This window comes from Colletotrichum aenigma (assembly GCF_013390185.1).
Source record: "Colletotrichum aenigma strain Cg56 chromosome Unknown KSG_Cg56_contig01, whole genome shotgun sequence".
Classification (NCBI taxonomy): Eukaryota; Fungi; Ascomycota; class Sordariomycetes; order Glomerellales; family Glomerellaceae; genus Colletotrichum; species Colletotrichum aenigma.
The window spans coordinates 5,203,867-5,222,840 of NW_023500907.1; the positions used below are offsets into that span (position 1 = coordinate 5,203,867).

At 57.0% G+C, this 18,974-nt stretch overlaps 3 protein-coding genes across 3 annotated transcripts; 2 read left to right on the top strand and 1 right to left on the bottom strand.

Annotated features, from left to right (window-relative positions):
* Positions 1 to 529: 529 nt before the first annotated feature.
* cdb4 (Curved DNA-binding protein) lies at positions 530 to 2,131 on the top strand (the record flags this gene model as incomplete). The annotated part of the gene is made up of 4 exons (XM_037316632.1): positions 530 to 551; positions 783 to 971; positions 1,039 to 1,851; positions 1,911 to 2,131. The coding sequence occupies 4 exons, from the start codon at positions 530 to 532 to the stop codon at positions 2,129 to 2,131; spliced, it is 1,245 nt and encodes a 414-aa protein (XP_037185661.1).
* Positions 2,132 to 3,574: 1,443 nt separating this feature from the next.
* Positions 3,575 to 7,850, top strand: CGCA056_v001373 (Uncharacterized protein; the record flags this gene model as incomplete). Its single annotated transcript, XM_037316633.1, has 7 exons — positions 3,575 to 3,595; positions 3,647 to 5,703; positions 5,938 to 6,031; positions 6,324 to 6,652; positions 6,706 to 7,146; positions 7,201 to 7,384; positions 7,440 to 7,850. 7 exons carry the CDS (start codon positions 3,575 to 3,577, stop codon positions 7,848 to 7,850), a joined length of 3,537 nt encoding a protein of 1,178 aa, XP_037185662.1.
* A 1,876-nt stretch (positions 7,851 to 9,726) lies between these two features.
* On the bottom strand, positions 9,727 to 13,191 carry CGCA056_v001374 (Pumilio domain-containing protein; the record flags this gene model as incomplete). Its single annotated transcript, XM_037316634.1, has 3 exons — positions 9,727 to 9,732; positions 9,795 to 13,047; positions 13,115 to 13,191. 3 exons carry the CDS (start codon positions 13,189 to 13,191, stop codon positions 9,727 to 9,729), a joined length of 3,336 nt encoding a protein of 1,111 aa, XP_037185659.1.
* Positions 13,192 to 18,974: the final 5,783 nt, after the last annotated feature.

The window sequence follows — 18,974 nt, forward strand, 5'->3', positions numbered from 1 at the left end:
CACTCGGTACCTGAGCTCTTGTTACCTTCACCTTGCCTCAGGTGCCTGCTTCACTGTCGAGGAACAATTTAGGCTTCACCCGGCCACGGTAGCACGGCACAAAAACGCTCCCATCTCTCTCCTGCTGCCGCGTGAACCGTCAACAACGATTCGCTGAATCGCTGGTGGGCGTACCAATGTAAAGTACCTTACATTACCTTACCTCACCTCACGTACCGACGTAACGACTCTAAGCGATCCCGGCGCAAATTCTCCACCACAGGTACATCAGACTGGACCTTGGAACTGCATCTGCTTGACCTGCCCGAGCACCCACAAACAGCAGCTAGCCCCTCCTTCCCCGCCCTGAAAATCGACGTATTCGTCGTCAAAAATACCAGCCCCGAGCACACCAACTCTGCACTGCATCTTCCCGCACATCCAGCAGTTCCAGCTTCTCCCACTTTTGAGATCCTGGACCAGTGCACCACAATCGCTTGAGATATCCCTTTGATTTGTAGGCAATTCCTTGATCAAAAATACCGCCAAGATGTCGGACGAGAAGGAGATCGGTCAGTTGCCCCGTCTTGCCCGTTCCTGCTGCTGCTATTTTCTTTTCGCGTGGTCGTGCGTTGCTGCTCCTTCTGCTGCTTTGCGTCACACACCAAAAACAGCCCACGCTGCTACCCCGCCACGCCCCAAGCAGCCATAGCAAACGCTGCTGCGGCTCAGGCTCACGAGACTCGTGCCTGGAGAGCTGCCCTTCCATCGCGGACTCGTTCATGGAGCTAACTGTATGGTAGACTACACCCTCAACAACCCCGACACCCTCACCAAGTACAAGACCGCCGCTCAGATCTCTGAGAAGGTCCTTGCTGCTGTCGCCGAGCTATGTGTCCCCGGCGAGAAGATCGTCACCATCTGCGAGAAGGGCGACAAGCTCATTGAGGAGGAGCTTGCCAAGGTCTATCGCGGAAAGAAGGTCAACAAGGGTTTGTCAAGTCCCCCTTCTGGCCACCCCTCGAACCTCCCGTTGCTGACCGTGATTGCTTCGCGCAGGCTTCTCTCACCCTACCACGGTCTCTCCGGCCTCTTTCGTCACTCCCTACACTCCTCTGACCTCCGACGAGGCCGAGGCCAACGTCGAGATCCAGGAGGGCGAGCCCATCAAGATCCAGCTCGGCGCCCAGATTGACGGCTTCGGCTCCATCGTCTGCGACACCATCATCGCTGCCCCCAAGGAGAAGGCTTCCGAGGAGATCACTGGCCGCTCTGCTGACCTGATCCTCGCCAACTACTACGCCAATGAGCTCCTCCTTCGCTTGATGCTGCCTCCCGGCACTCTGGCCAACGGCACTGATGAGGAGAAGGCCAAGGCCAGCGCCGAGAAGGCCCCCAGCCAGGCCAAGATTACCAGCTTGCTCGAGAAGGTCGTCAAGGCCTACGACTGCAACCTCGTCGAGAGCACCACATCATGGCTCTTTGAGCGCAACGAGATCGAGGGCAAGAAGAAGATTGTTCTTGCCCCCGCCGAGGGCACCAAGGGCGACGGTACCCCCGAGATTGGTGAGGTCTGGGGTGTCGAGATGGGTGTGAGCTTGGGCGTTGGAAAGGTCAAGACCTTTGACCAGAGAACCACTCTGCACCGCCGTACCCTCCAGACCTACGGCCTCAAGCGCCCGACTTCCCGCAAGATCCTCAACGAGGTCCAGAAGAAGTTCGGTACCTTCCCCTTCAGCTTGCGCCAGCTCGAGGATGAGCGCGATGCCAAGTCTGGTGTCGTTGAGTGCGTTCGCGGCAACGTTTTCCGTGCCTACGAGGTTGTTGGCGACAAGGACAACTCCCCCGTCGCTCGCTACCTGACCACTATTGGTAAGCCTCCCGATGGAGTGCCGTCATCATCCCTAGGCAACCAGCTAAATTTTGCGCAGCCATCACCAAGAACGGCATCACCAAGCTCGGTGCCCCCCCGGCTCTTGACCTCAGCAAGGTCAAGTCTGACAAGAAGATCGAGGACGAGGAGATCCTCAAGATTCTTGAGCAGCCTCTGTCCAGAAATACCACCAAGAGCAAAAACAAGAACAAGAAGAAGAAGAAGCCCGCCAAGAAGGCCGCCGCCGGTGAGGCGGAGGAGGAGAGCGACGAGGAGTAAGCGGAAGTGGAAAAACAGCAGTGACTATCAATAAGGATAAAGGGGGCGGCCCGGTTTTGCGCCCACAAAATTTCGTTCGTGAAAGTCAAATGCGTGAATTTACTCCTTGGACAAACGATAGGGCCGTGTCGCCATGGTGAGGCCGGAAACAGGTGCGCTTGTCCTTGCTATCCGACGCTGGGTGGCTGATGGGCTTCGAAACTGTTTGCCGGAGTGTCAGCGAAGCGACGGTTCTCGATGAAAGCCTCACTGGGCCGGCTTGATTGGCAACGCGGGAAGTCCCCGAGGCAGGCAGCCCTGGATGTGCCGGATTGTTGGCAGAGGATAGGTCGGAAAGCCTGATGCCCTGATGCAAGAGCCCCAACAAAGACAAGTCATCTGCACGCATACGCGCATCTCATATACCATTCCACTGAGCCCGTTTCCCTGACCGACCCGGATCCCAGTGACCCCCAAGCATCAGCGTAGTAGGGGACGTGTGAGAACAAAACTGCTGATATCCCGCATGGTTTGTCGCAAAGTGATGATGTCTGAGAACGGAGATGGAACAGGGGCGTTTCTGCCGATGAGACCCAGCACGCCAGGAGAAGCCGTCGGCCGGGGGAAGAGAAAGTTGGCCACGAGGATGAGTGGAACAGAATGCCCAATTCCAGAGGTTGCCCGTCGCTCACCCTGGTCGTCGTCGATACGGTAGAGACGCGGACCCGCCCAGGCAAATGGCGACTGTACCGCATGGTGAGCACCCGCACCCGCAGCAGAACCCAGCCCCCTGGGTGGGAAGCAAAGTTGGATCCCGAGTATCCAAACTTCGTTTCTCAGGTCGAGCGTCGGGGGGGAGACCCAAGGAGGTGAGCTCCTGAAGATAAAGAGCTCTCCCGTCCCGCCATTCCTTCAAACCGTCTACAGGAAAGGTAGATGTGTTCGTTCGTCGAGAAACAAAGATCAAGTGACGTTCTCAAGTCCCATCGCCCAGTAGGTTCAAGAGGAAAAGGAAGGAGGCGAAGAAGACAATCCAATCCAGTGACAACGGATTGACGCCAACGTGCAGTAAGCTGGAAACCTTATGAGCGCGTCCAGTGAGGTGAGCCGGGTGTGTAAGTCACAGGGCCAACAGCGAGGTCAAACCTAGGTAGGCTTTGGCATGCTGTGGCATCGAACTACTGGCTCCCAAGAGCGCTGTGACTTGGCCCCCCATCCCCCCTGCACTTCGCCATCTGGTACCCTCGCAGCCCCCCCGTGCCCACCGCCCACCGCCGTGGTAAGGTAGCTTTGTAGGTACCTACTGCACCGTAGCTCCTTAGCCCACACCACCCCCAGTCCGTCGACTCCGAAAATCCTCGAGACCAATCCCGCAGCTCGGCACCCTTTTTCTCTCCCATCCCTCCTTCCCGCCAAGTTTCTCGCGTCGCAAGTGGAGGGAACGCGCCTAGAACGCATCACCGAATGCCTTCCAAGACCAGAGAAGTAGCCAACTCCCCTTTTCCTCTGCAAAGACACGAACTAACGCGATTGCAGGCTTCCGACTCTGAGCGTTTGTCAGTCTGGTCCAAGGCAAGGAGGTCAGGGGCCGCCGCAGAGAGCCCTTCCGGCGAGAAGAGCCCTTTCGACATGATGCCGACGAGCACGAGAGCCACGAGGTCGCGATTCTCCAGCCCGCACCAGCACGCCAACGGAGGGAGTGACTCTGCGAAGAAGTCGTCGAATGCGCCCAGTGCAGCGTCCAAGACCTTCTTGCAAAAATGGTTGGAGCCCGCAGTCCAGAGCAAGCCGAGCTTTGAGGAGGCAGGATTGATCCGATATGGCGTGACGGAGAACATGGCGCCCCTTGGGACCCTCCCAAAGGCAGGAACCACCAAGAAGCAGGGCCAGGAGGGTGCGCAGCAACCTGTCAGGAAGATCATCATCAAGCCAAGCTCAGCAAACTCTGCCGCGGCCGCCGCAAGTGCGTCGGCACCAAAGCGCTCAGAAACACCTCCTCCGCCACTCCCCTCACCACCCATCGCGGCGACGAAGATGGGCAAAAAATCGTTGACGATCAGAGGGTTTGATGACGACGATGAGGACGAGGACTACACGCCCAAGGCGGCGGCGGCGGTGAAGAATGCGGCGAGTCGCACATCGCTCCCGCGCAAGAGCCTCTCGCGACCATCTGCGGGACGCCGCCTCTCAGCGTCAATTCAACAGCCCTCGGCGCCTTCCAGCGATGCCGTGCAGCCTCCGCCTCGTGAAGCTACGCCTGAGCCTACTCCTACTCCGGACCCGACTCCTGAGAGCAAGGAGTCGGTCGAGCGCGTTGTGGAGATCGCGGTTGATGAGGCGCTCCGGCATTACCGCTATCCCACTGCGTGGGCACTGAGGACCCTCTACGATGAAAACTCTGCGAACCCAACCTTCCTAGCCATGTTTGAGGACGTGTACAACCAGAAGGCTGACGCAGACACTCTGGATGAATTCGCTCGCCTTATCGAAGAGAAGAAAAAGGAGGGCAAGAAGGACAATCAGGCATGCTACTTTTTCGTGCCCCCTTCCACCAACTCGCGCTTCACCCCTCACAAGCCCAAGGCAGCACCCTACGGCAGGCTTCTTTCTCTCGATGCCAAGACAGAGAGCCCATCGCCGACAAAAAAGAAAGGCAAGCGGCGGAAGGAGCTAGAATCCCCCGTCGACGACGCGGATGAGTCAATGATGGACGCGGAAACAGCGACTTTGGGTGTCGTCACGCCCTCACGCAGGCGCGCCCGAAGGGACTCAGCAAGCAGTGATTCTTCCCTCTCGGAACTGTCTGCATCGCCATCACTGCCACCAGACTCGCCATCTCCCAGCTCTCCGCCCATTCCCGTCGGATTTCGAGTCGTCAGCCACAGTCGCCGTCACAGTGCCACGACGGCTACCACGACGGCTACCACGGCTGCTGGGGCCGACCCCGAGACCACCACAACCAGCGCAGCACCGCCAACCGAACCCCAGCCAATTAAGAGACGCGGCAGATCCCTTGCTGCTAAGTCGAGCGTGTCTGACGCATCCAACCCAAACTCACCCACCCTCCCCCCAAACGCATCTCAAGCTGCAGGGGCTGGCAACATGCCTGGTCGACTTTCCTCGCCCATTTTCCCCAACCTGTCGTCCACGGCCAACACGACCACGACAACAAAAGCGGCCGGTAAGAAGAACGCCAGCAAGGACAAGGCACCGCGCATCTTGCCCAGCGATGATGCCACGACTTCCCGCAGGAGAAATGCACGCGACAGCACCATCAGCCAGACGCCCCAGCCAGAGAGCCACATTCGCGGATCAGACATGAGAGGTAGAGCAGGATCCGTGTTTGCATCTTCGCCAGCGGTGCATCTTCGCAAGTCAGCCAGGACGCCGGCTCCCAATCTGAGCCTGAATCTGAACCTGAGCGCGAGGACCACGAGATCGGCCAAGAGGACGCATGATGAGATAGACAACAGCTCTCCGACCGCGCCATCCTTCATTGAGGACGTCACTCCGACGGTGAGCTCGAGAGCTGCGACGCCCACAAACCTACGCCCTACGAAGAAGCAGCGGACCGGCTTGCGTATCAAGACTTCGTAAGTTCATTTTTGCCCCTGATGCACTCTGCATATCGCAGCTTTTATCCCAGAATTTGCGTCGAAGTGGCATAGAGCGATGAGATGAGAACCCCGGCCCTGAGTGGCGACCTGGCCGGCGTCGCACGGCAGGCGATTGATCTCATCGCCGTAGCCATCGCATGCGTCCGAAATTTCATCCCAAAGCACATCATAAACACGCAAAATTGAAGTCACTGACGCGTTTCATCACAGTCCTATGAAGAAGAAAGGAGGCACTGCAGCTGGCGTTCCCCGTGCCAGTGGAGAGGGCGGCCCATCTGTCGCCAACGGGGGCCCGACAAATCAAGTGAGTCTACGTCGCGTGTCTCTTTTTCATCGTAGCGCAAGGCTTCCCACCTCAATCCAAACCATTTTTTCTGCCTTGGGCGCACTCGATGGGCTGGTGGTTGGGATGACAGGATGGGAGCACACGAGGGCATGAGGGCATTCTGCGGGCATGGATCTTGAGCGGCCAAGGCGCACATCCCGACTCAGAGTTTAGCGGCCCCCGTCCTCCCGTTTTTCCCGACCCAGCCTGCACTCCCACCTCTTCATTTCCCGCAAATTCCCTCAGCGAACACATGCTTACAACCTACCAGGACGAGAATGATGACTACTGCTCGGCTTGCGGCGGTGTCGGGGAGCTCGTTTGCTGTGAGAACTGCTCTAGGTCATTCCATTTCGAATGTGTCGACTTGGGCCTAGGCGACACGCTCCCCGAGGAGTGGTTTTGCAACGTCTGTTTTAGCACGAGATACCCCACCAGGGTGCCCGAACACAAGGGTCCCTTTGGAGGGTTGCTGAATGGCTTGGAGAAGACGAACCCGCAAGCCTTCAAGCTGCCTCGGCCAGTCCAGCTCTACTTTGAAGGCGTCAAGATTGGACCTGAGGGCGAGTACGAGGACGTGGTGGTTCCCACTAAGCCAAAGTAAGTGCCAAGTCCCACTGCTTATCGTCACCGTCAGCTGACAATCGCTCCAGGAAGAAGGGATATGAGGAAGCTCCTGACTTCTTCAAGGTTCGGGACGCCGACGGCTCTGCGGTTCTATGCCACAATTGCCAGCATCCAGCAGCAGACAACCGAGCCATCATTCCTTGTAGTCTGTGTGGACTTTACTGGCATCTGGACTGCCTTGACCCGCCTCTGGCGATTCCGCCAGTCGTGCGGACATGGCGCTGTCCGGTTCACGCAGACGACCTGCTGGCCACGCTGCCGGAACAGCTCGCACCAGCTCACCGCTTCCGGAAGATCAAAGGAGCACCCACCATCACCCCTGCTTTTAGCCGCGGTATGAGAAACAACGGCTTCATCGAGATTGAGGAGGAAGAATCAAGCGACGAAACGGGCTGGAGCGACGTGAAGACCTTTGGCCGAGTGTACAAACTGCCCGCCAAGGGCGTTGTGCTCGACTTCATTTCTCAGTCAGTACCGCCTGCGTTGCCTAAATTTGCGGGGAGTACTAACAATTTTCACAGGCTTCGAAAGGATGGCGCAGGCTACATTGCTGGCTCGCAGCCATTGGCCGGGGCCCAGCCACATCAGACTAGCCCTCCTCTGGACTCTCGCACGCTGGCGGAACAGCAAGCGGTGTTCAACATGGTCGAGCTGGCTTCCACTCGGCAAAACAACAAGCTCGACGACCTCACTCAGGCTCTCTTGGTAAGAACAACCGCGACGTCGAGACGGCGTAGACGTAGAACTAACAGATCCACAGATGAGTGCCGATGCAGACGTTCTTTCCATCATGGCGCGTGGCAGCGCCGAGAACTTTGCCAACGGTGACTTGAATGCCAATGACAAGCAAAGTCTTCGCGCCATGCTTGCTCACATGGAAGCCATGTCTGACCGCATCAAGAGCCTGCTTGGAGGCGGTTTGCACGGCGTTGCTGGCCCGGCCCCGATGGCTGCGGACGCCGCCACAGCCGACGGCAACACCACAGACGTCACACAGAGCGTGGAGGGCGATGTGACTACAATCAAGAACGAGTCCGTTGAGCCGCCGGCTGATCTGCCTACCCCGGCGACGACGACTCAGGACAACCTGGAGCCGGCCAACGTTCTTGGGGAGAAGTCGTCGCAGGAGGTTTCGAACGACGACGACACGACCGTTATGGATATCGATTAGGATGCCAACCACGACGAGACTCGGTCGGTGACATTGGAACGTTCCTCTTCCCCAACCAACTCCGACATACACACGCGACAGCCTAATGACGACATAACCGGCTCGCATGTACCGACACTGAAGAGACACCACGACGTTGTCTGACAAGAACGGCACGACGATCATGGTGTATTCGCCATCGGTATTCTCTATTATTTTCCCTTTTATTATTATTGCCCGTTGATTCCCAAGACACGACCTTTCGCACGGATACCGGAGTTTGGAGGAATCGGGCATCAGCGATTGAACACAGGAGGACCTCTCCAAACACACACACACACACACACACACACACACACTCAACGTCATAGAAAGAAGCACAGCGGTCTAGTAAGAGAAACGAGTTCGCACACGTTTCGAGCGCAGGAAGAAGGGTGGCATTTTGAGTCTTTTCATACTTTTTTTTGAGCAAGCACGGCATCAGCAGTATGTGCTATCCATAGCGTTGGGGGGAAGATGAGAATGACAGGCAGCCTGGGTATACCGTGCCTATATCGATGGAGAAGGAGTAGTCAGTCGGGTCGGGCTCGCTTGCGCTCCCCTCTCTCTCTACGGTCGTCTTGTATCATACCACAACTCTCTTACACTCGTAATCTCTTCCTTGGGTTCCTAGGTTAGGTATGGGTAAGGCACACAGGAAGGTAAAAGTTTTGAGATGGCACAGAGGCGGAGGTGACAGTGAGCGAGTGGATGGCGGAGGGGGCATTAGGCATTGAATAGAATGCTACACTACACATCGCATCAATCAACTCATGCCCCTGTGACATGTGGCCCACGTGGTACTGCCAAAACCAGCTTCTTGGCTCGTTCATGACAGAACCCCCTGGTTGCTGCTGGCTTAGAAGGTTTACCTGGCTCTTCTTCACTTGGCGGGGTTGAAACTGGACAGACACCATAAATAAACGTGACACACAAACAGGCACAAGGACAGGACAGACAGGCCATATGTGTGTTGGGAAATACCAATAGCTTTTACTACAATGCAAACACTACCTCATGCTATCTATCTATACAACCCGGTCAAGAGCAGCTTTTGGTGCCGCCATGAACGGGAAGGAAGTTTCGTCACAGCCGTAATCGAATAAAGAAGAAAAAAAAAGACATACTTTCGAAAGCCATAGGACACCCTTCCATCCCCACCCAAGGTTTCTACAAGAAAGGGAAAAAAAGAGAAGAACAAGAAACAATAGATGCTGCTGCTGCTGCTGCTGCTGTAAAGCCCAGAAAAAGAAGTGATGCCCGCCCATCGTTTGAGACTCCGATTGATGACTTTGCAGTACCTGGAAGCAACACACATTTTTTTGGGGTAGGGTTGGCTGTTTTTTTTGTGGTTTTTGGTTTTGTCTGACTTCCTCGCAAGCGCGGGCTTCAGGAGGACGGTCTGCCGCCCGTCACCCACCGCCCGCTCATTCTATATACCACGCCACAAGCAAAGTGAGGGTAGCAATAGTAGTGTTGTAAAAAGAAACAACTTCCCAGGTGAAGATCAGGAAGGATGAAGAGCCATTCGTGGAGCTGCTGGAGCCCACCAGGTGAATCGAAGAAGAAAAAAAATAAAACCCTCTCTCGTTGCTGCGACCACTATCCGGGGGCAGCATTCGTATGTGCCCTTGTCTATCATCGAGACATGGCCCCCTCCTCGATGGGAGTGGCTTGCGCATTTTCCTGACACATCGGGCGGCGTTTACTCCTGCAAACATTCTTTACATGACGACCCAGATCCACCAAACTCCTGTGCCGATTCCATACCAAGCCATCCTTTACCAAGCAAAAAGAGCGGCGTGAGCCAGTCAGACCGTCCCTGACCAGCATTTCGTCTGTACAATTGGCGTTCGGATCACCTCTTTGTCATCAGAGTTAGTGATGCCTGGGGACACCGATGGGGGTAGGTAGGGGTTGACCTACTCGGCCACGTCTTCCGTTGACCTGCTCCTGTTGCATGTAACCCATGTTCTGCATGCCGCCACCCATGTTGCCGTAACCAAATCCTCCCATGCCTCCCATGTTCATACCAAATCCGGGAGGTGCGTACGGTGCCTGACCGGGAGGCATCTGAGGGATCTGAGTCGCCGGGGGCTGAATAGGGCTACCGTTGGCCAAGTTCTGGCTGCGGTACTGGTCGATCGATGGACTAGGGCTGTTGTAACCGCCAAATCCTGCCTGCATCGGCGGGAAGAAGTTGTTGATGGGAGGGGTTGCGCGGTTCAGCATGTTCTGCTGGTACTGCAGCTGTTGCAAGTTCGCAGGAGCCGGCATCGGAGAGTTCGATGGGTTGTACATAGGGTTTTGCACACCATACGGCGGGAACGGCGGCATGTGGGCGTCAGCAGGCTCGTTACGCTGGCCACCAAAGCCCATCTCGTAGTTGGACGGATTGACAGGCGCGTTGAGCGGGTTGTAGAACTGCTGCTGCTTGTTCATGTGGCCACCCTGCTGATGGTGGTTGTTCAGGTTGGCCTGGCGAGAAGCCGGTCGCTGGCGCTGTTCATTATTGTTCGGGTTGCCGTGTCCGTGGTCACGAGCACCTCCGCCGCTGTTGCGTGTAGAAAGACCAACCTCGTCCATCAAGCGCTTGTAGCCTTGGCCGGGCTGGGCCTTGATACGAACCAAGACATTCTTGACATTCTCGACCACCTGGCTGCGGATGCTCTCGTCGAAGAAGGGTGTGGTGAGGACCTTGAAAATCAAGGTGGCACCGCAGGCGTGGTCGCTGAGGATCGCCTCGAGAATCTGGTCGTCAGGCGTGAAGAACAGAGCCTTGAGAATGGTGTCTCGTGCCTCCGGCTCGGCCTTCTGGTTGATGACCTTCAAAACCGTGAGGTAAGCGACCTTGTGTGTGCAGAGATGGACGAGGCAAGGGACAAGCTGGGGCGACAAAACTGTCCGGCGCTGAGGGAACGTGCAAGTATCCAAGAACCAGGTCAGAAGCAGGGCTCCGTTGGCGTTGGTGGCGAGCTGCACGCTGTGCAGGGCGATGGCGGCAGCAAGCATGCGCTGCTGCTCCTTGGTGGAGTGGTGGCTCTCCAAGCAAGCGCGCATGGCACGAGCACCGTAGCGGCCTTGAGCAACCTCCCACATGCGGCTAAGCATGGTCTCGAAGATGAAGTCGTTGTAGGGAGCGCCAAACTTGAGGCAGCCCTGGAGCACATAGTTGCCGTACTGGTCCAGGAACAGGGGGATCGTGTACGGTCGCAGGTGCTCAACGATCAAGGACATCTGGCGAGGAGTCTTGCAGACATCGATGATCTTCTGGGCAGCCCAGGTGCCGTTCTTGTGCACGCCAATCTCGGCCATGTGAGGAGCAATCTCGGCAAGCATGGCATCCCGAAGATCGTCGGAGCAGTGCTCGAAGAGCTTCTGCACGACTGTGTTGCCCAGATAGTCGGATGACAGCTCGGCAATCTCGGGAAGCATGTCGAGGGCGGTCGTCTCGATCTCGGCCTGGGAGAGGCTCTGGTTGTCGATCCGCTTCCTGATGTCCCTCAGTCTCGGAGCGTCGTGGACGCGGGTGTGAGCAGGCTCCCGAATAGGGGGGATCTCGTCAACAAAGTTGTTGAACTGGATAGAAGACTGGAGGCTGCGGGAGATCTTGGCAGAGTCCTCGTCAGAGGCCTGGAATTGCTTCACGATACGGAGAATGTCATTCGTCATCTCAGCCAGAGGTGGCACGGTCGGAGCAGCATTCGCTGGCTGCGCAGCCAGGGGCGCGCTGTCGGCGGCGGCGCCGGAGCCAGAACCGGATGCGCCGTCCTGGTTCTTCGAGAAGGGATCGGGGCTGGGGGACGGGAAGACGCCATCGTGGCCGGGCGTGTTGGAGGCAGATGGGGGCTTGGCGAAGTTGATGCGGATCGGTCCAGCTCCGGGGAAGATCTCCTTGCCATTCATGCTAGCCTTCGCCGTGATGGCGCTCTCCATGCGCTCAAAGTTCACGAAGCCGCAGTTCTTGTGGGTGAGGACACGAGCAGACAAGATTGGGCCGTATGACTTGAACATCTCCGTCAAGGTTGACGTTGTGGTGGAGGTGGGAATGCTGCCCAGCCAGAGAGCGCTGGTGGGACCTTCGAGACCTTGGTCCTCGGCATTGAGGAGATTCGCGTTGCGGCTGCTTGACCGTCCAAGGTTCATAGCAGCGACGGCTTGCGGCAGGTCGTCGAACTCCTTCTCATCCGGCAGACGGATCTCGGCGGGCGGGATAGCACCGCCCATGCCAGCATTGCCAGACATGTAGGTGCGCATCAGGCGGGAGCCAGGGGTGTCCAAAACGCCCGCAGTGCGGGCACGAGGACGGGTCGCTTGGTTGGCAAAAGCTTGCACAGCCAGGTTGTGGTTGTGAATGGCCGCATTGGTTGCCGCAAGCTGGTCCTGGAGGTGAGCGACATATTGGCTCTCCAAAGTCATGTTCTCCTCGAAATCATCCTCTTCCTCGTCAGCGTACTTGTCCTTGTTGTTGACCGAGTAGGAGCGGAAACGGTTAGCCTTAGTAAAATCGTTGAAGCTCGGGATGTACGGAGTCGCCAGTTGCGCGCGAGGGGGCTGCGGTGTCTCAGCCAGTCCCAGGTAGTCGAGCGTCCTCATATGGACATCACTCTCACCACCGCCTTCTCTAGAGATCTGGGACTGGGTCGGCGAACTGGGGCCGTTCGTAGAGCCGATGCTAGCAATGCTTGCCAGTGTCATGCCGCGATCGCGACCGGTTCCCGCGGGGTTCCAGCTGCTGAAGATGGAGGGTCCAAATGGAGAGCTGGTACCCGGAATTTGAGCAAAGGGGCTACGCTGAGGCATTGAACCGGCGCGAAGACGGGAGAGCAGCGCGGAGTTGTTGGAGGCGGTGTCCGCTGGCTCGAGGCCTGGGGAAGATGACTTGAAGGGGCTGTGGGAAGGCGTCGGCCGAGATGACTTGGGAGCCATCGCAGGAATATTGAGCAGACCGTTGCCGACACCACCGGGAGAGAATCGTGACGGGACGGTACCAGCGCGGGCACGCCTCGTCTGGGGTAGCGAGTCAGGCGTAGGAAGCTGGGCAAAGTCGGGGAAGCCATCGGTTGGCGATTCTGGGATGTTCTCGCGGAGAGGCGTGGAGTTGCCGCTCGTCGGCGGGCCGCCCCAGGGATTTAACGGCAATCCAGGCACGCCTTCCTGAGCTTGAATTTCCCGGGCTCTGTGATGAAGCAGTTAGCATTGGTGCTTCCAGAAAGAAAGGGAGCTGGAATGGGCACCTCGCGTACCTCTTGGAGAACAGCCTGCTGGAACCGGGCATCTCGTGCGACGGAGAGCCAGCCCCTGATCGCGAAGCGCTAGCCATCTTGCTGGTGTGATTCAAGCTGCCTGGCAGGCCGAATGGAGATCTGACCGAGGAACCAGCGGCAGAGTCAATGGGAGATGTGTTGTTGGCGGTCGGTGAAGTCGACCGAGCCTGTGTGGCAGATTGGGGCGGGTAACCAATGGCCAAATGATCGGATCTAGTTGACATTATCAATTATCTAGGCCGCACCTCATCAGAGAGTTTGTGACACTTGAAATGGACCCGATGGGATGACGGGGCTGTCGAATTGGATGCTGTTCTCTGGGGTGACGATAAACACGCGCCAAGTAGAATCAAATCCGACGACTTGAGGACAGCCTGGAGGAGACGGTAACGTCTCGTATTCCCTGTCGGATGAGTCGAAAGGGATACCGACAGCGAAATGCTGCGTCAATTTCCCCAACGTCCTGGTTTTTTTTCTTTCCTGCCGAAGCTGTTTCGCGGACTGTCCGGGACGAGCTGCCAACCTGTCGAGTACGGGGAGGCAGAGAAGTGATGGGGTCGCCGGGGCAGTCGTGCGCAAAAACGGGGTTGGCTCGTCTGGGGCTGGGAGTGTAAGGAATGTTGGTCGAACGGTCGAAGGGGACGAAAAAGTGTTGTGTGCGTATTTCCAGGTATTACAAGGTACGCCACGCCAGACAGACGATTGTACGGGGGGCTGCTGGGCGTTGTCGAGAATAAAAAAGGAGGGTTCGACGTCGGTCGGATGGGGGGGATTGCTTGAGTTGTGAGGTCAAGGAATGTCGGGGGCTTGTGGGCTACGGACGATTGGGCGCTGGGGCGATGGGAAGATTTCTCCTGCCGTCACTCGGTAGCCGTTGTGGTCGCGTAGCGGTGGGTGGTCTTTTGAATGTGGAGGCTGCGATACGAAGCGATGCGGTGCGGTGCGGTGCGTTTGCGGAGCGTTGCGTTGCGTAGCGTTGCGGTGTCGTCTGGTCGGTTTTCGGATCAGATTCCACAGGTCCGGATTCTCAACACACAAATACACACACACACTACCACGATTTCTCTCGTAGCGGCAGATCCCAAAAACCAACTCTGATGTCCTTTCCTTCCGAGCTTCTTTTGAGCGAGACAAAAAGAGAGAGGAAAGAAACAAAAGTAAAAGATCTCAATATACAGGCGTCATTAGTATAGGGTCGATGAGGCCTGGAGAAAGGGATAGGGGTTGGGGGGTGGAAGAGTGGTAGGAGTGGAAGAGGGGAAGAAGACGAGAGGAGCAGCAGAGGAGGAGGAGGAGGGAAAAGAGAGATTTCAGAGCGTGAGGTTTGTGGTTGATGGAACGGTAAAATGAATGCTACGGAGGTGCAGTGCTCGTTTGGAGTAAGGAGTTGGGTCCTTGGACCAGTCCCGTCGTGCCAGTTTAGGACGGATAGTCAGGCAAGGCAAGGCACAAGAAGACAAGGTGAGGTGAGGTAAGGCAGGCCAGGTACCTCGAGGAAAGGTAAGGTACGGACGGATAGGTAGGAAACGGACGGTAGGTAGGGCAGGAGGAGAGAAGGAGAAAGGTACATACAAGGACGTTGTCGAGGTCAGTTTAGGGGGGAAAGGAGGGGTGGTTTGAGGTTAGGGGAAAAGGTACATGCATGACCGGGCTACGCTACCTGCCTTACATCTCATGGAAGAAGGCCTTGGGTTACCTTTTCGCTAGTTGGGTGCAGTGCGGTGCAGCGAAGCATTAGTAGAAGCAAGCATCAGCAGCAGAAGCAGCAGCAGTGCAATGCAGGCGCAGATGCAGCTCTGCCACCACGGACATTCATTGCCATTGATTGCCCTGGCCTCCACTGCCATCCATATTGAAGCCAGGAAGTAAAGGCAACCCAAGGCGAAGCAGGGCAAGGTACCTTTTCTTGCTGCCCGCCACGGCAGGTACATGGCTCTCGTCACTCGCAGCCGTCTCCCCTCGTCAGTTAGACCAGGGCAAGCTGCTCAAGACAGGGAGTGGCTGACACGACAGCGCCCACAACGGGGCCAAGCGGAGGGTTGAGGTCAGTGTGAAACGGCAGCCGATCGACCTTAGCATCGCTTTAGGGGGCACTCAAGCGGGCAGTCTGTCGTCTTCTTAGCTGGTACCTATCTACCTACCTGCGTTACGGTATCTCAGTCTGCCTTCACTTCCTGTTGTATCTCGACCATGTGCCCTTTCCTGCACTAGGCAGCCCGTCGAGTCCGTCTTGCCGGCCCCTGGAACGGCGTTGGCATCTTGACGCCTCTAGTTGGCAGGCGTCTCCTCCCTCCTGCTTCCCTTCAACGTCAATCGCCCCTTCCCCTGCTTTCCTCAGCCAGACAGACGCAGGTGGGTCCCGAGCCCGGGAGCGAATGGTGTGGCCAGGGAGGGCTGACACCGAGTGGGAAGGTGCGATGCTGCGGGTACCTTCCACCTGGTGCACCGCTGTACCGCTGTCTGTACCCGCAATTGCAACTCCACATTATCCAACTTTGCACACCATGGAGATGGAGAATCAGGATCACTGCCATAATCCATTGACAGGCCGCGACGCCATCGTGAAGAGCGGCTGTGCTGTCTCTTGCTCATGCCCATTGCCCACTACCTGCCCCAGTCGCTGCCTTCTGCCGCGAATCCCACCTTGAAACCGACGGGCGGCCACGACAGAACCGTTTGCGAGCTGTGGAACGGAACGGAACAGAACAGATGCGCAGGAAAATCACATACTTCATACCTACGGAATGCTACGAATAGGTACGAATACACCACAAAACCAAACCAAGCACCTTAACTTAACACCTACCGCAGTAGTACCTAGGGTAGGTCTCGGTCTAGACTCGGGACGGGACCTCGTCCAACGACACGCTAACTCGGCGGAATGCGCACCAACGTCTGTTAGCGGGCAAGAACCTGTCTGCCCCCGAAGCAATCGCTTGTCCTTCAATTCCTGATCCCACGGCCCTTACCCCGGATCAACCTCCAACTACCCGTCTCCAAGCGACCCGACGGGACTGTTGTCTTTCAATTCCTCTTCAAGACGCAGATATAACCGCAACGTGTCTGAGCGTCCACGTCCAACTGCCAACACGACACAACCGACCAGCCCTACGGCGAATCGTCCGTCCCTGGCCTGCTTTTCCACATCGTCCCGTCTGGGATGATCAACACTCTTCAGCTGCTCCAGGACCAGCCGATGCCGCGATGCCATCCTGGCGCCTGGTCTTGATACCGACCCGACTAAGATGCACATCCCTCCTCTCCCTCCATCACCACCACCACCACCACCGGCCAGTCATCAGTCATCTTTCACCAAACTCAACCCCTCATCCAATGCCATGGAACCACCGTCAACGAAGCCTCCAAACTGTCAACCAGGTCCCATCCCTCCATACGAGCCGGGATCCCGTCCCTTATCTCCTACACGCTTCCCCAGTGTCACCGATCTATCACCGTCAACAGTGCCTCATCTTTCGCCGAAGTTGAGTAGCCGATTGCTGCAAAAGACACCCTCTGCGCTGAAGAATTAGGGGTCTGGCCTGGAGCATGACCCAAAAATGGGGGCCAAACTGACTTGACGTTGGCTTGTCTCCATCGCCCCGACGAACCATCCTCGCTCGTCGCCACTGACAAGTTGTCGTCCATTACACCACACCGTTTCCTCGGAGGCATTTCTCCATCTCTGGGCGTGCCTCGTCGTCTTCAGAGTTGCAGCGCGGTGTGCACAACCCTCGCTAACCACCTGGCCAGATCGGGGTGTCGCTACAAACCTACCAGAAGCCATCATATAACCGCGACATCTCAGTGCAACTTGACCGGCCACCACCATCCGTCTGCCTTTTTCGGGAACGACGGCTGACCTTCGAGAAGCCCTCAGACTGGGGCTCTGGGGAAAGCGAGAGCCCCCGGCCATACCTCACATGCCCGCACCTTAGCTGGAACCTAGCCCAATATCAGATTCACATCTTAATGCCGGCAACAAGCAACTTGGTCTGCGGCTGACAAGCCCGTATGTCATTGCCAGTAAACTTGGGACGAGACTACTTAACATCACAAAGCACAAATCCTGTGCACCGCAATGACTTCTGGCCGGCATGGCGAATCCTACTATCCAGCCCTCTGACCGCAATGTTCTGTGCAGCACCTGACAAAGTGCTGACCTGCTGTCATGGATAAATTGACAGAAGCCACGAATGTACCGGCCTGGGTCTAAGGAAAGCCGGACACCCTGTCTGGGAGGCTCTGTGCTCTCTCCTGGGTTCCTTCAGGGGTTCGACTACCCACATCGCGAACCACGTCCAGTCTTCGGGTTAGAGAATCTCTCGGTCAGCCCTCCCCGGGCTTTGCTGACACGATGCAACCGACGTCGGCCATTCCTGCCCTCTTCAACTTCGGGCCATCACACGAGATCCGCATGTATATGCATGGACGACTTGACAGAAGAGCAGCGAGTGCTGGACATGGCCGCCACCGTTTACTGACTCAAAACCTGGGCCATCATCGCACCTTAATTCACCAGCTCTGGTCGAATCACCAGCCTGGCAAAAGAGACTTTGGCCCTTGGAAAATAAAAAAGGGGAGGGGGGCCACCAACAGCAAGCCAACGAAGCTTGCGACGTGTTTCCCAATGGGGCCACTGACATCAACAGCCAAGGTCCAGGCTAAGCCAGGCCTGCCAGGTGCAGCACCCAAAGGCGTGATGGAGATGCTGGTAATTTATGCTCCAGCTTAACGCCCCCTGGCCCTTCTCCAATCACAACCTCGGATGACTCTTGTCAGAGGATCTGCTAAAAAATTCTGAAACATGGCTTTAGCCTGCCCTATCCACGCTACGCTCACTTCTGTGTTGCCGTATGCACACTCCCACGGCACGATCTGCCGCCAATGGCTCCCGCTTACAACGTCGCCTTTCGAAAGCTTTCACGTTTCTCGTATCTCTCTTTGGTCGCCCGCTGCCTCTCAGGGCCTGGTCTTCAACTGGTCATCGGCCGGTGTGCAGATACGGTGAGCACATTGTCTGGTGTCGCTCTCGTCCAGCATCCAATGTCTTATTTTGGACAGTCATCGCTCTCGGCCCACCGCCCGGTAGCCGCCCGGCGTCCCCTCGATTTGGGTATGGGACGAGTTGATTCCCCCCCCCCCGTCTTGGAAAGTACGCTACGGGGACTTTGAATGCTGGGGACAACCTGCGTTCCTTGAAAGTCTCGCAGGCAATACGGATACCTTAAGCTTCCACCGTGCTGGCATCTGCTGAGCAGTTCCACGAAAGAGAACAAGCTACGGTCCGTCCTCTCCATCCCAAGAACTTCTCAGCGCAGAGGGACAAAATCCGTCGGGCTGGTTGGCAACCAAGCTTTCATCCATCCCGTCGTGCCTCGCGGCCTCCAAACGTGTTGAACTGTCAAAGGACACCTGCCATCGCAGCTCTTGACTCGAGCCTGTCGTCAACCACCACACCAAATGGCAGCCGATTCGAGCATGCCGATGAGAGAATTCCATCCCCTTCTTGTGTACCTGGCCGTTTCATCGACCCCTATTCTGTGCCGCCCCCCACAGTCGCCTGTCGATGCTTTCCGTCTGCGGTTGAGAACCAGGGGCCCTTCTCCTCGCTCATGTATGCACGCTCTGTTGTCCTCTTCTTCAACCGGACATCGGACATCGTCCCCTCTGTCGTCCCAGATTCAGGACGAAATGCCCTACATACATTGTACATGTGCAACACGACACGGACCTTTCCAGCCTCAACTTACCTCCGCGGCCTCCGCCGAAACTCGTGCCAGTGCCCTCTTCCGCCACGTCCGTCGTGCTAGTGACGCGTTCCGCCGCGCAGCCTCAATGC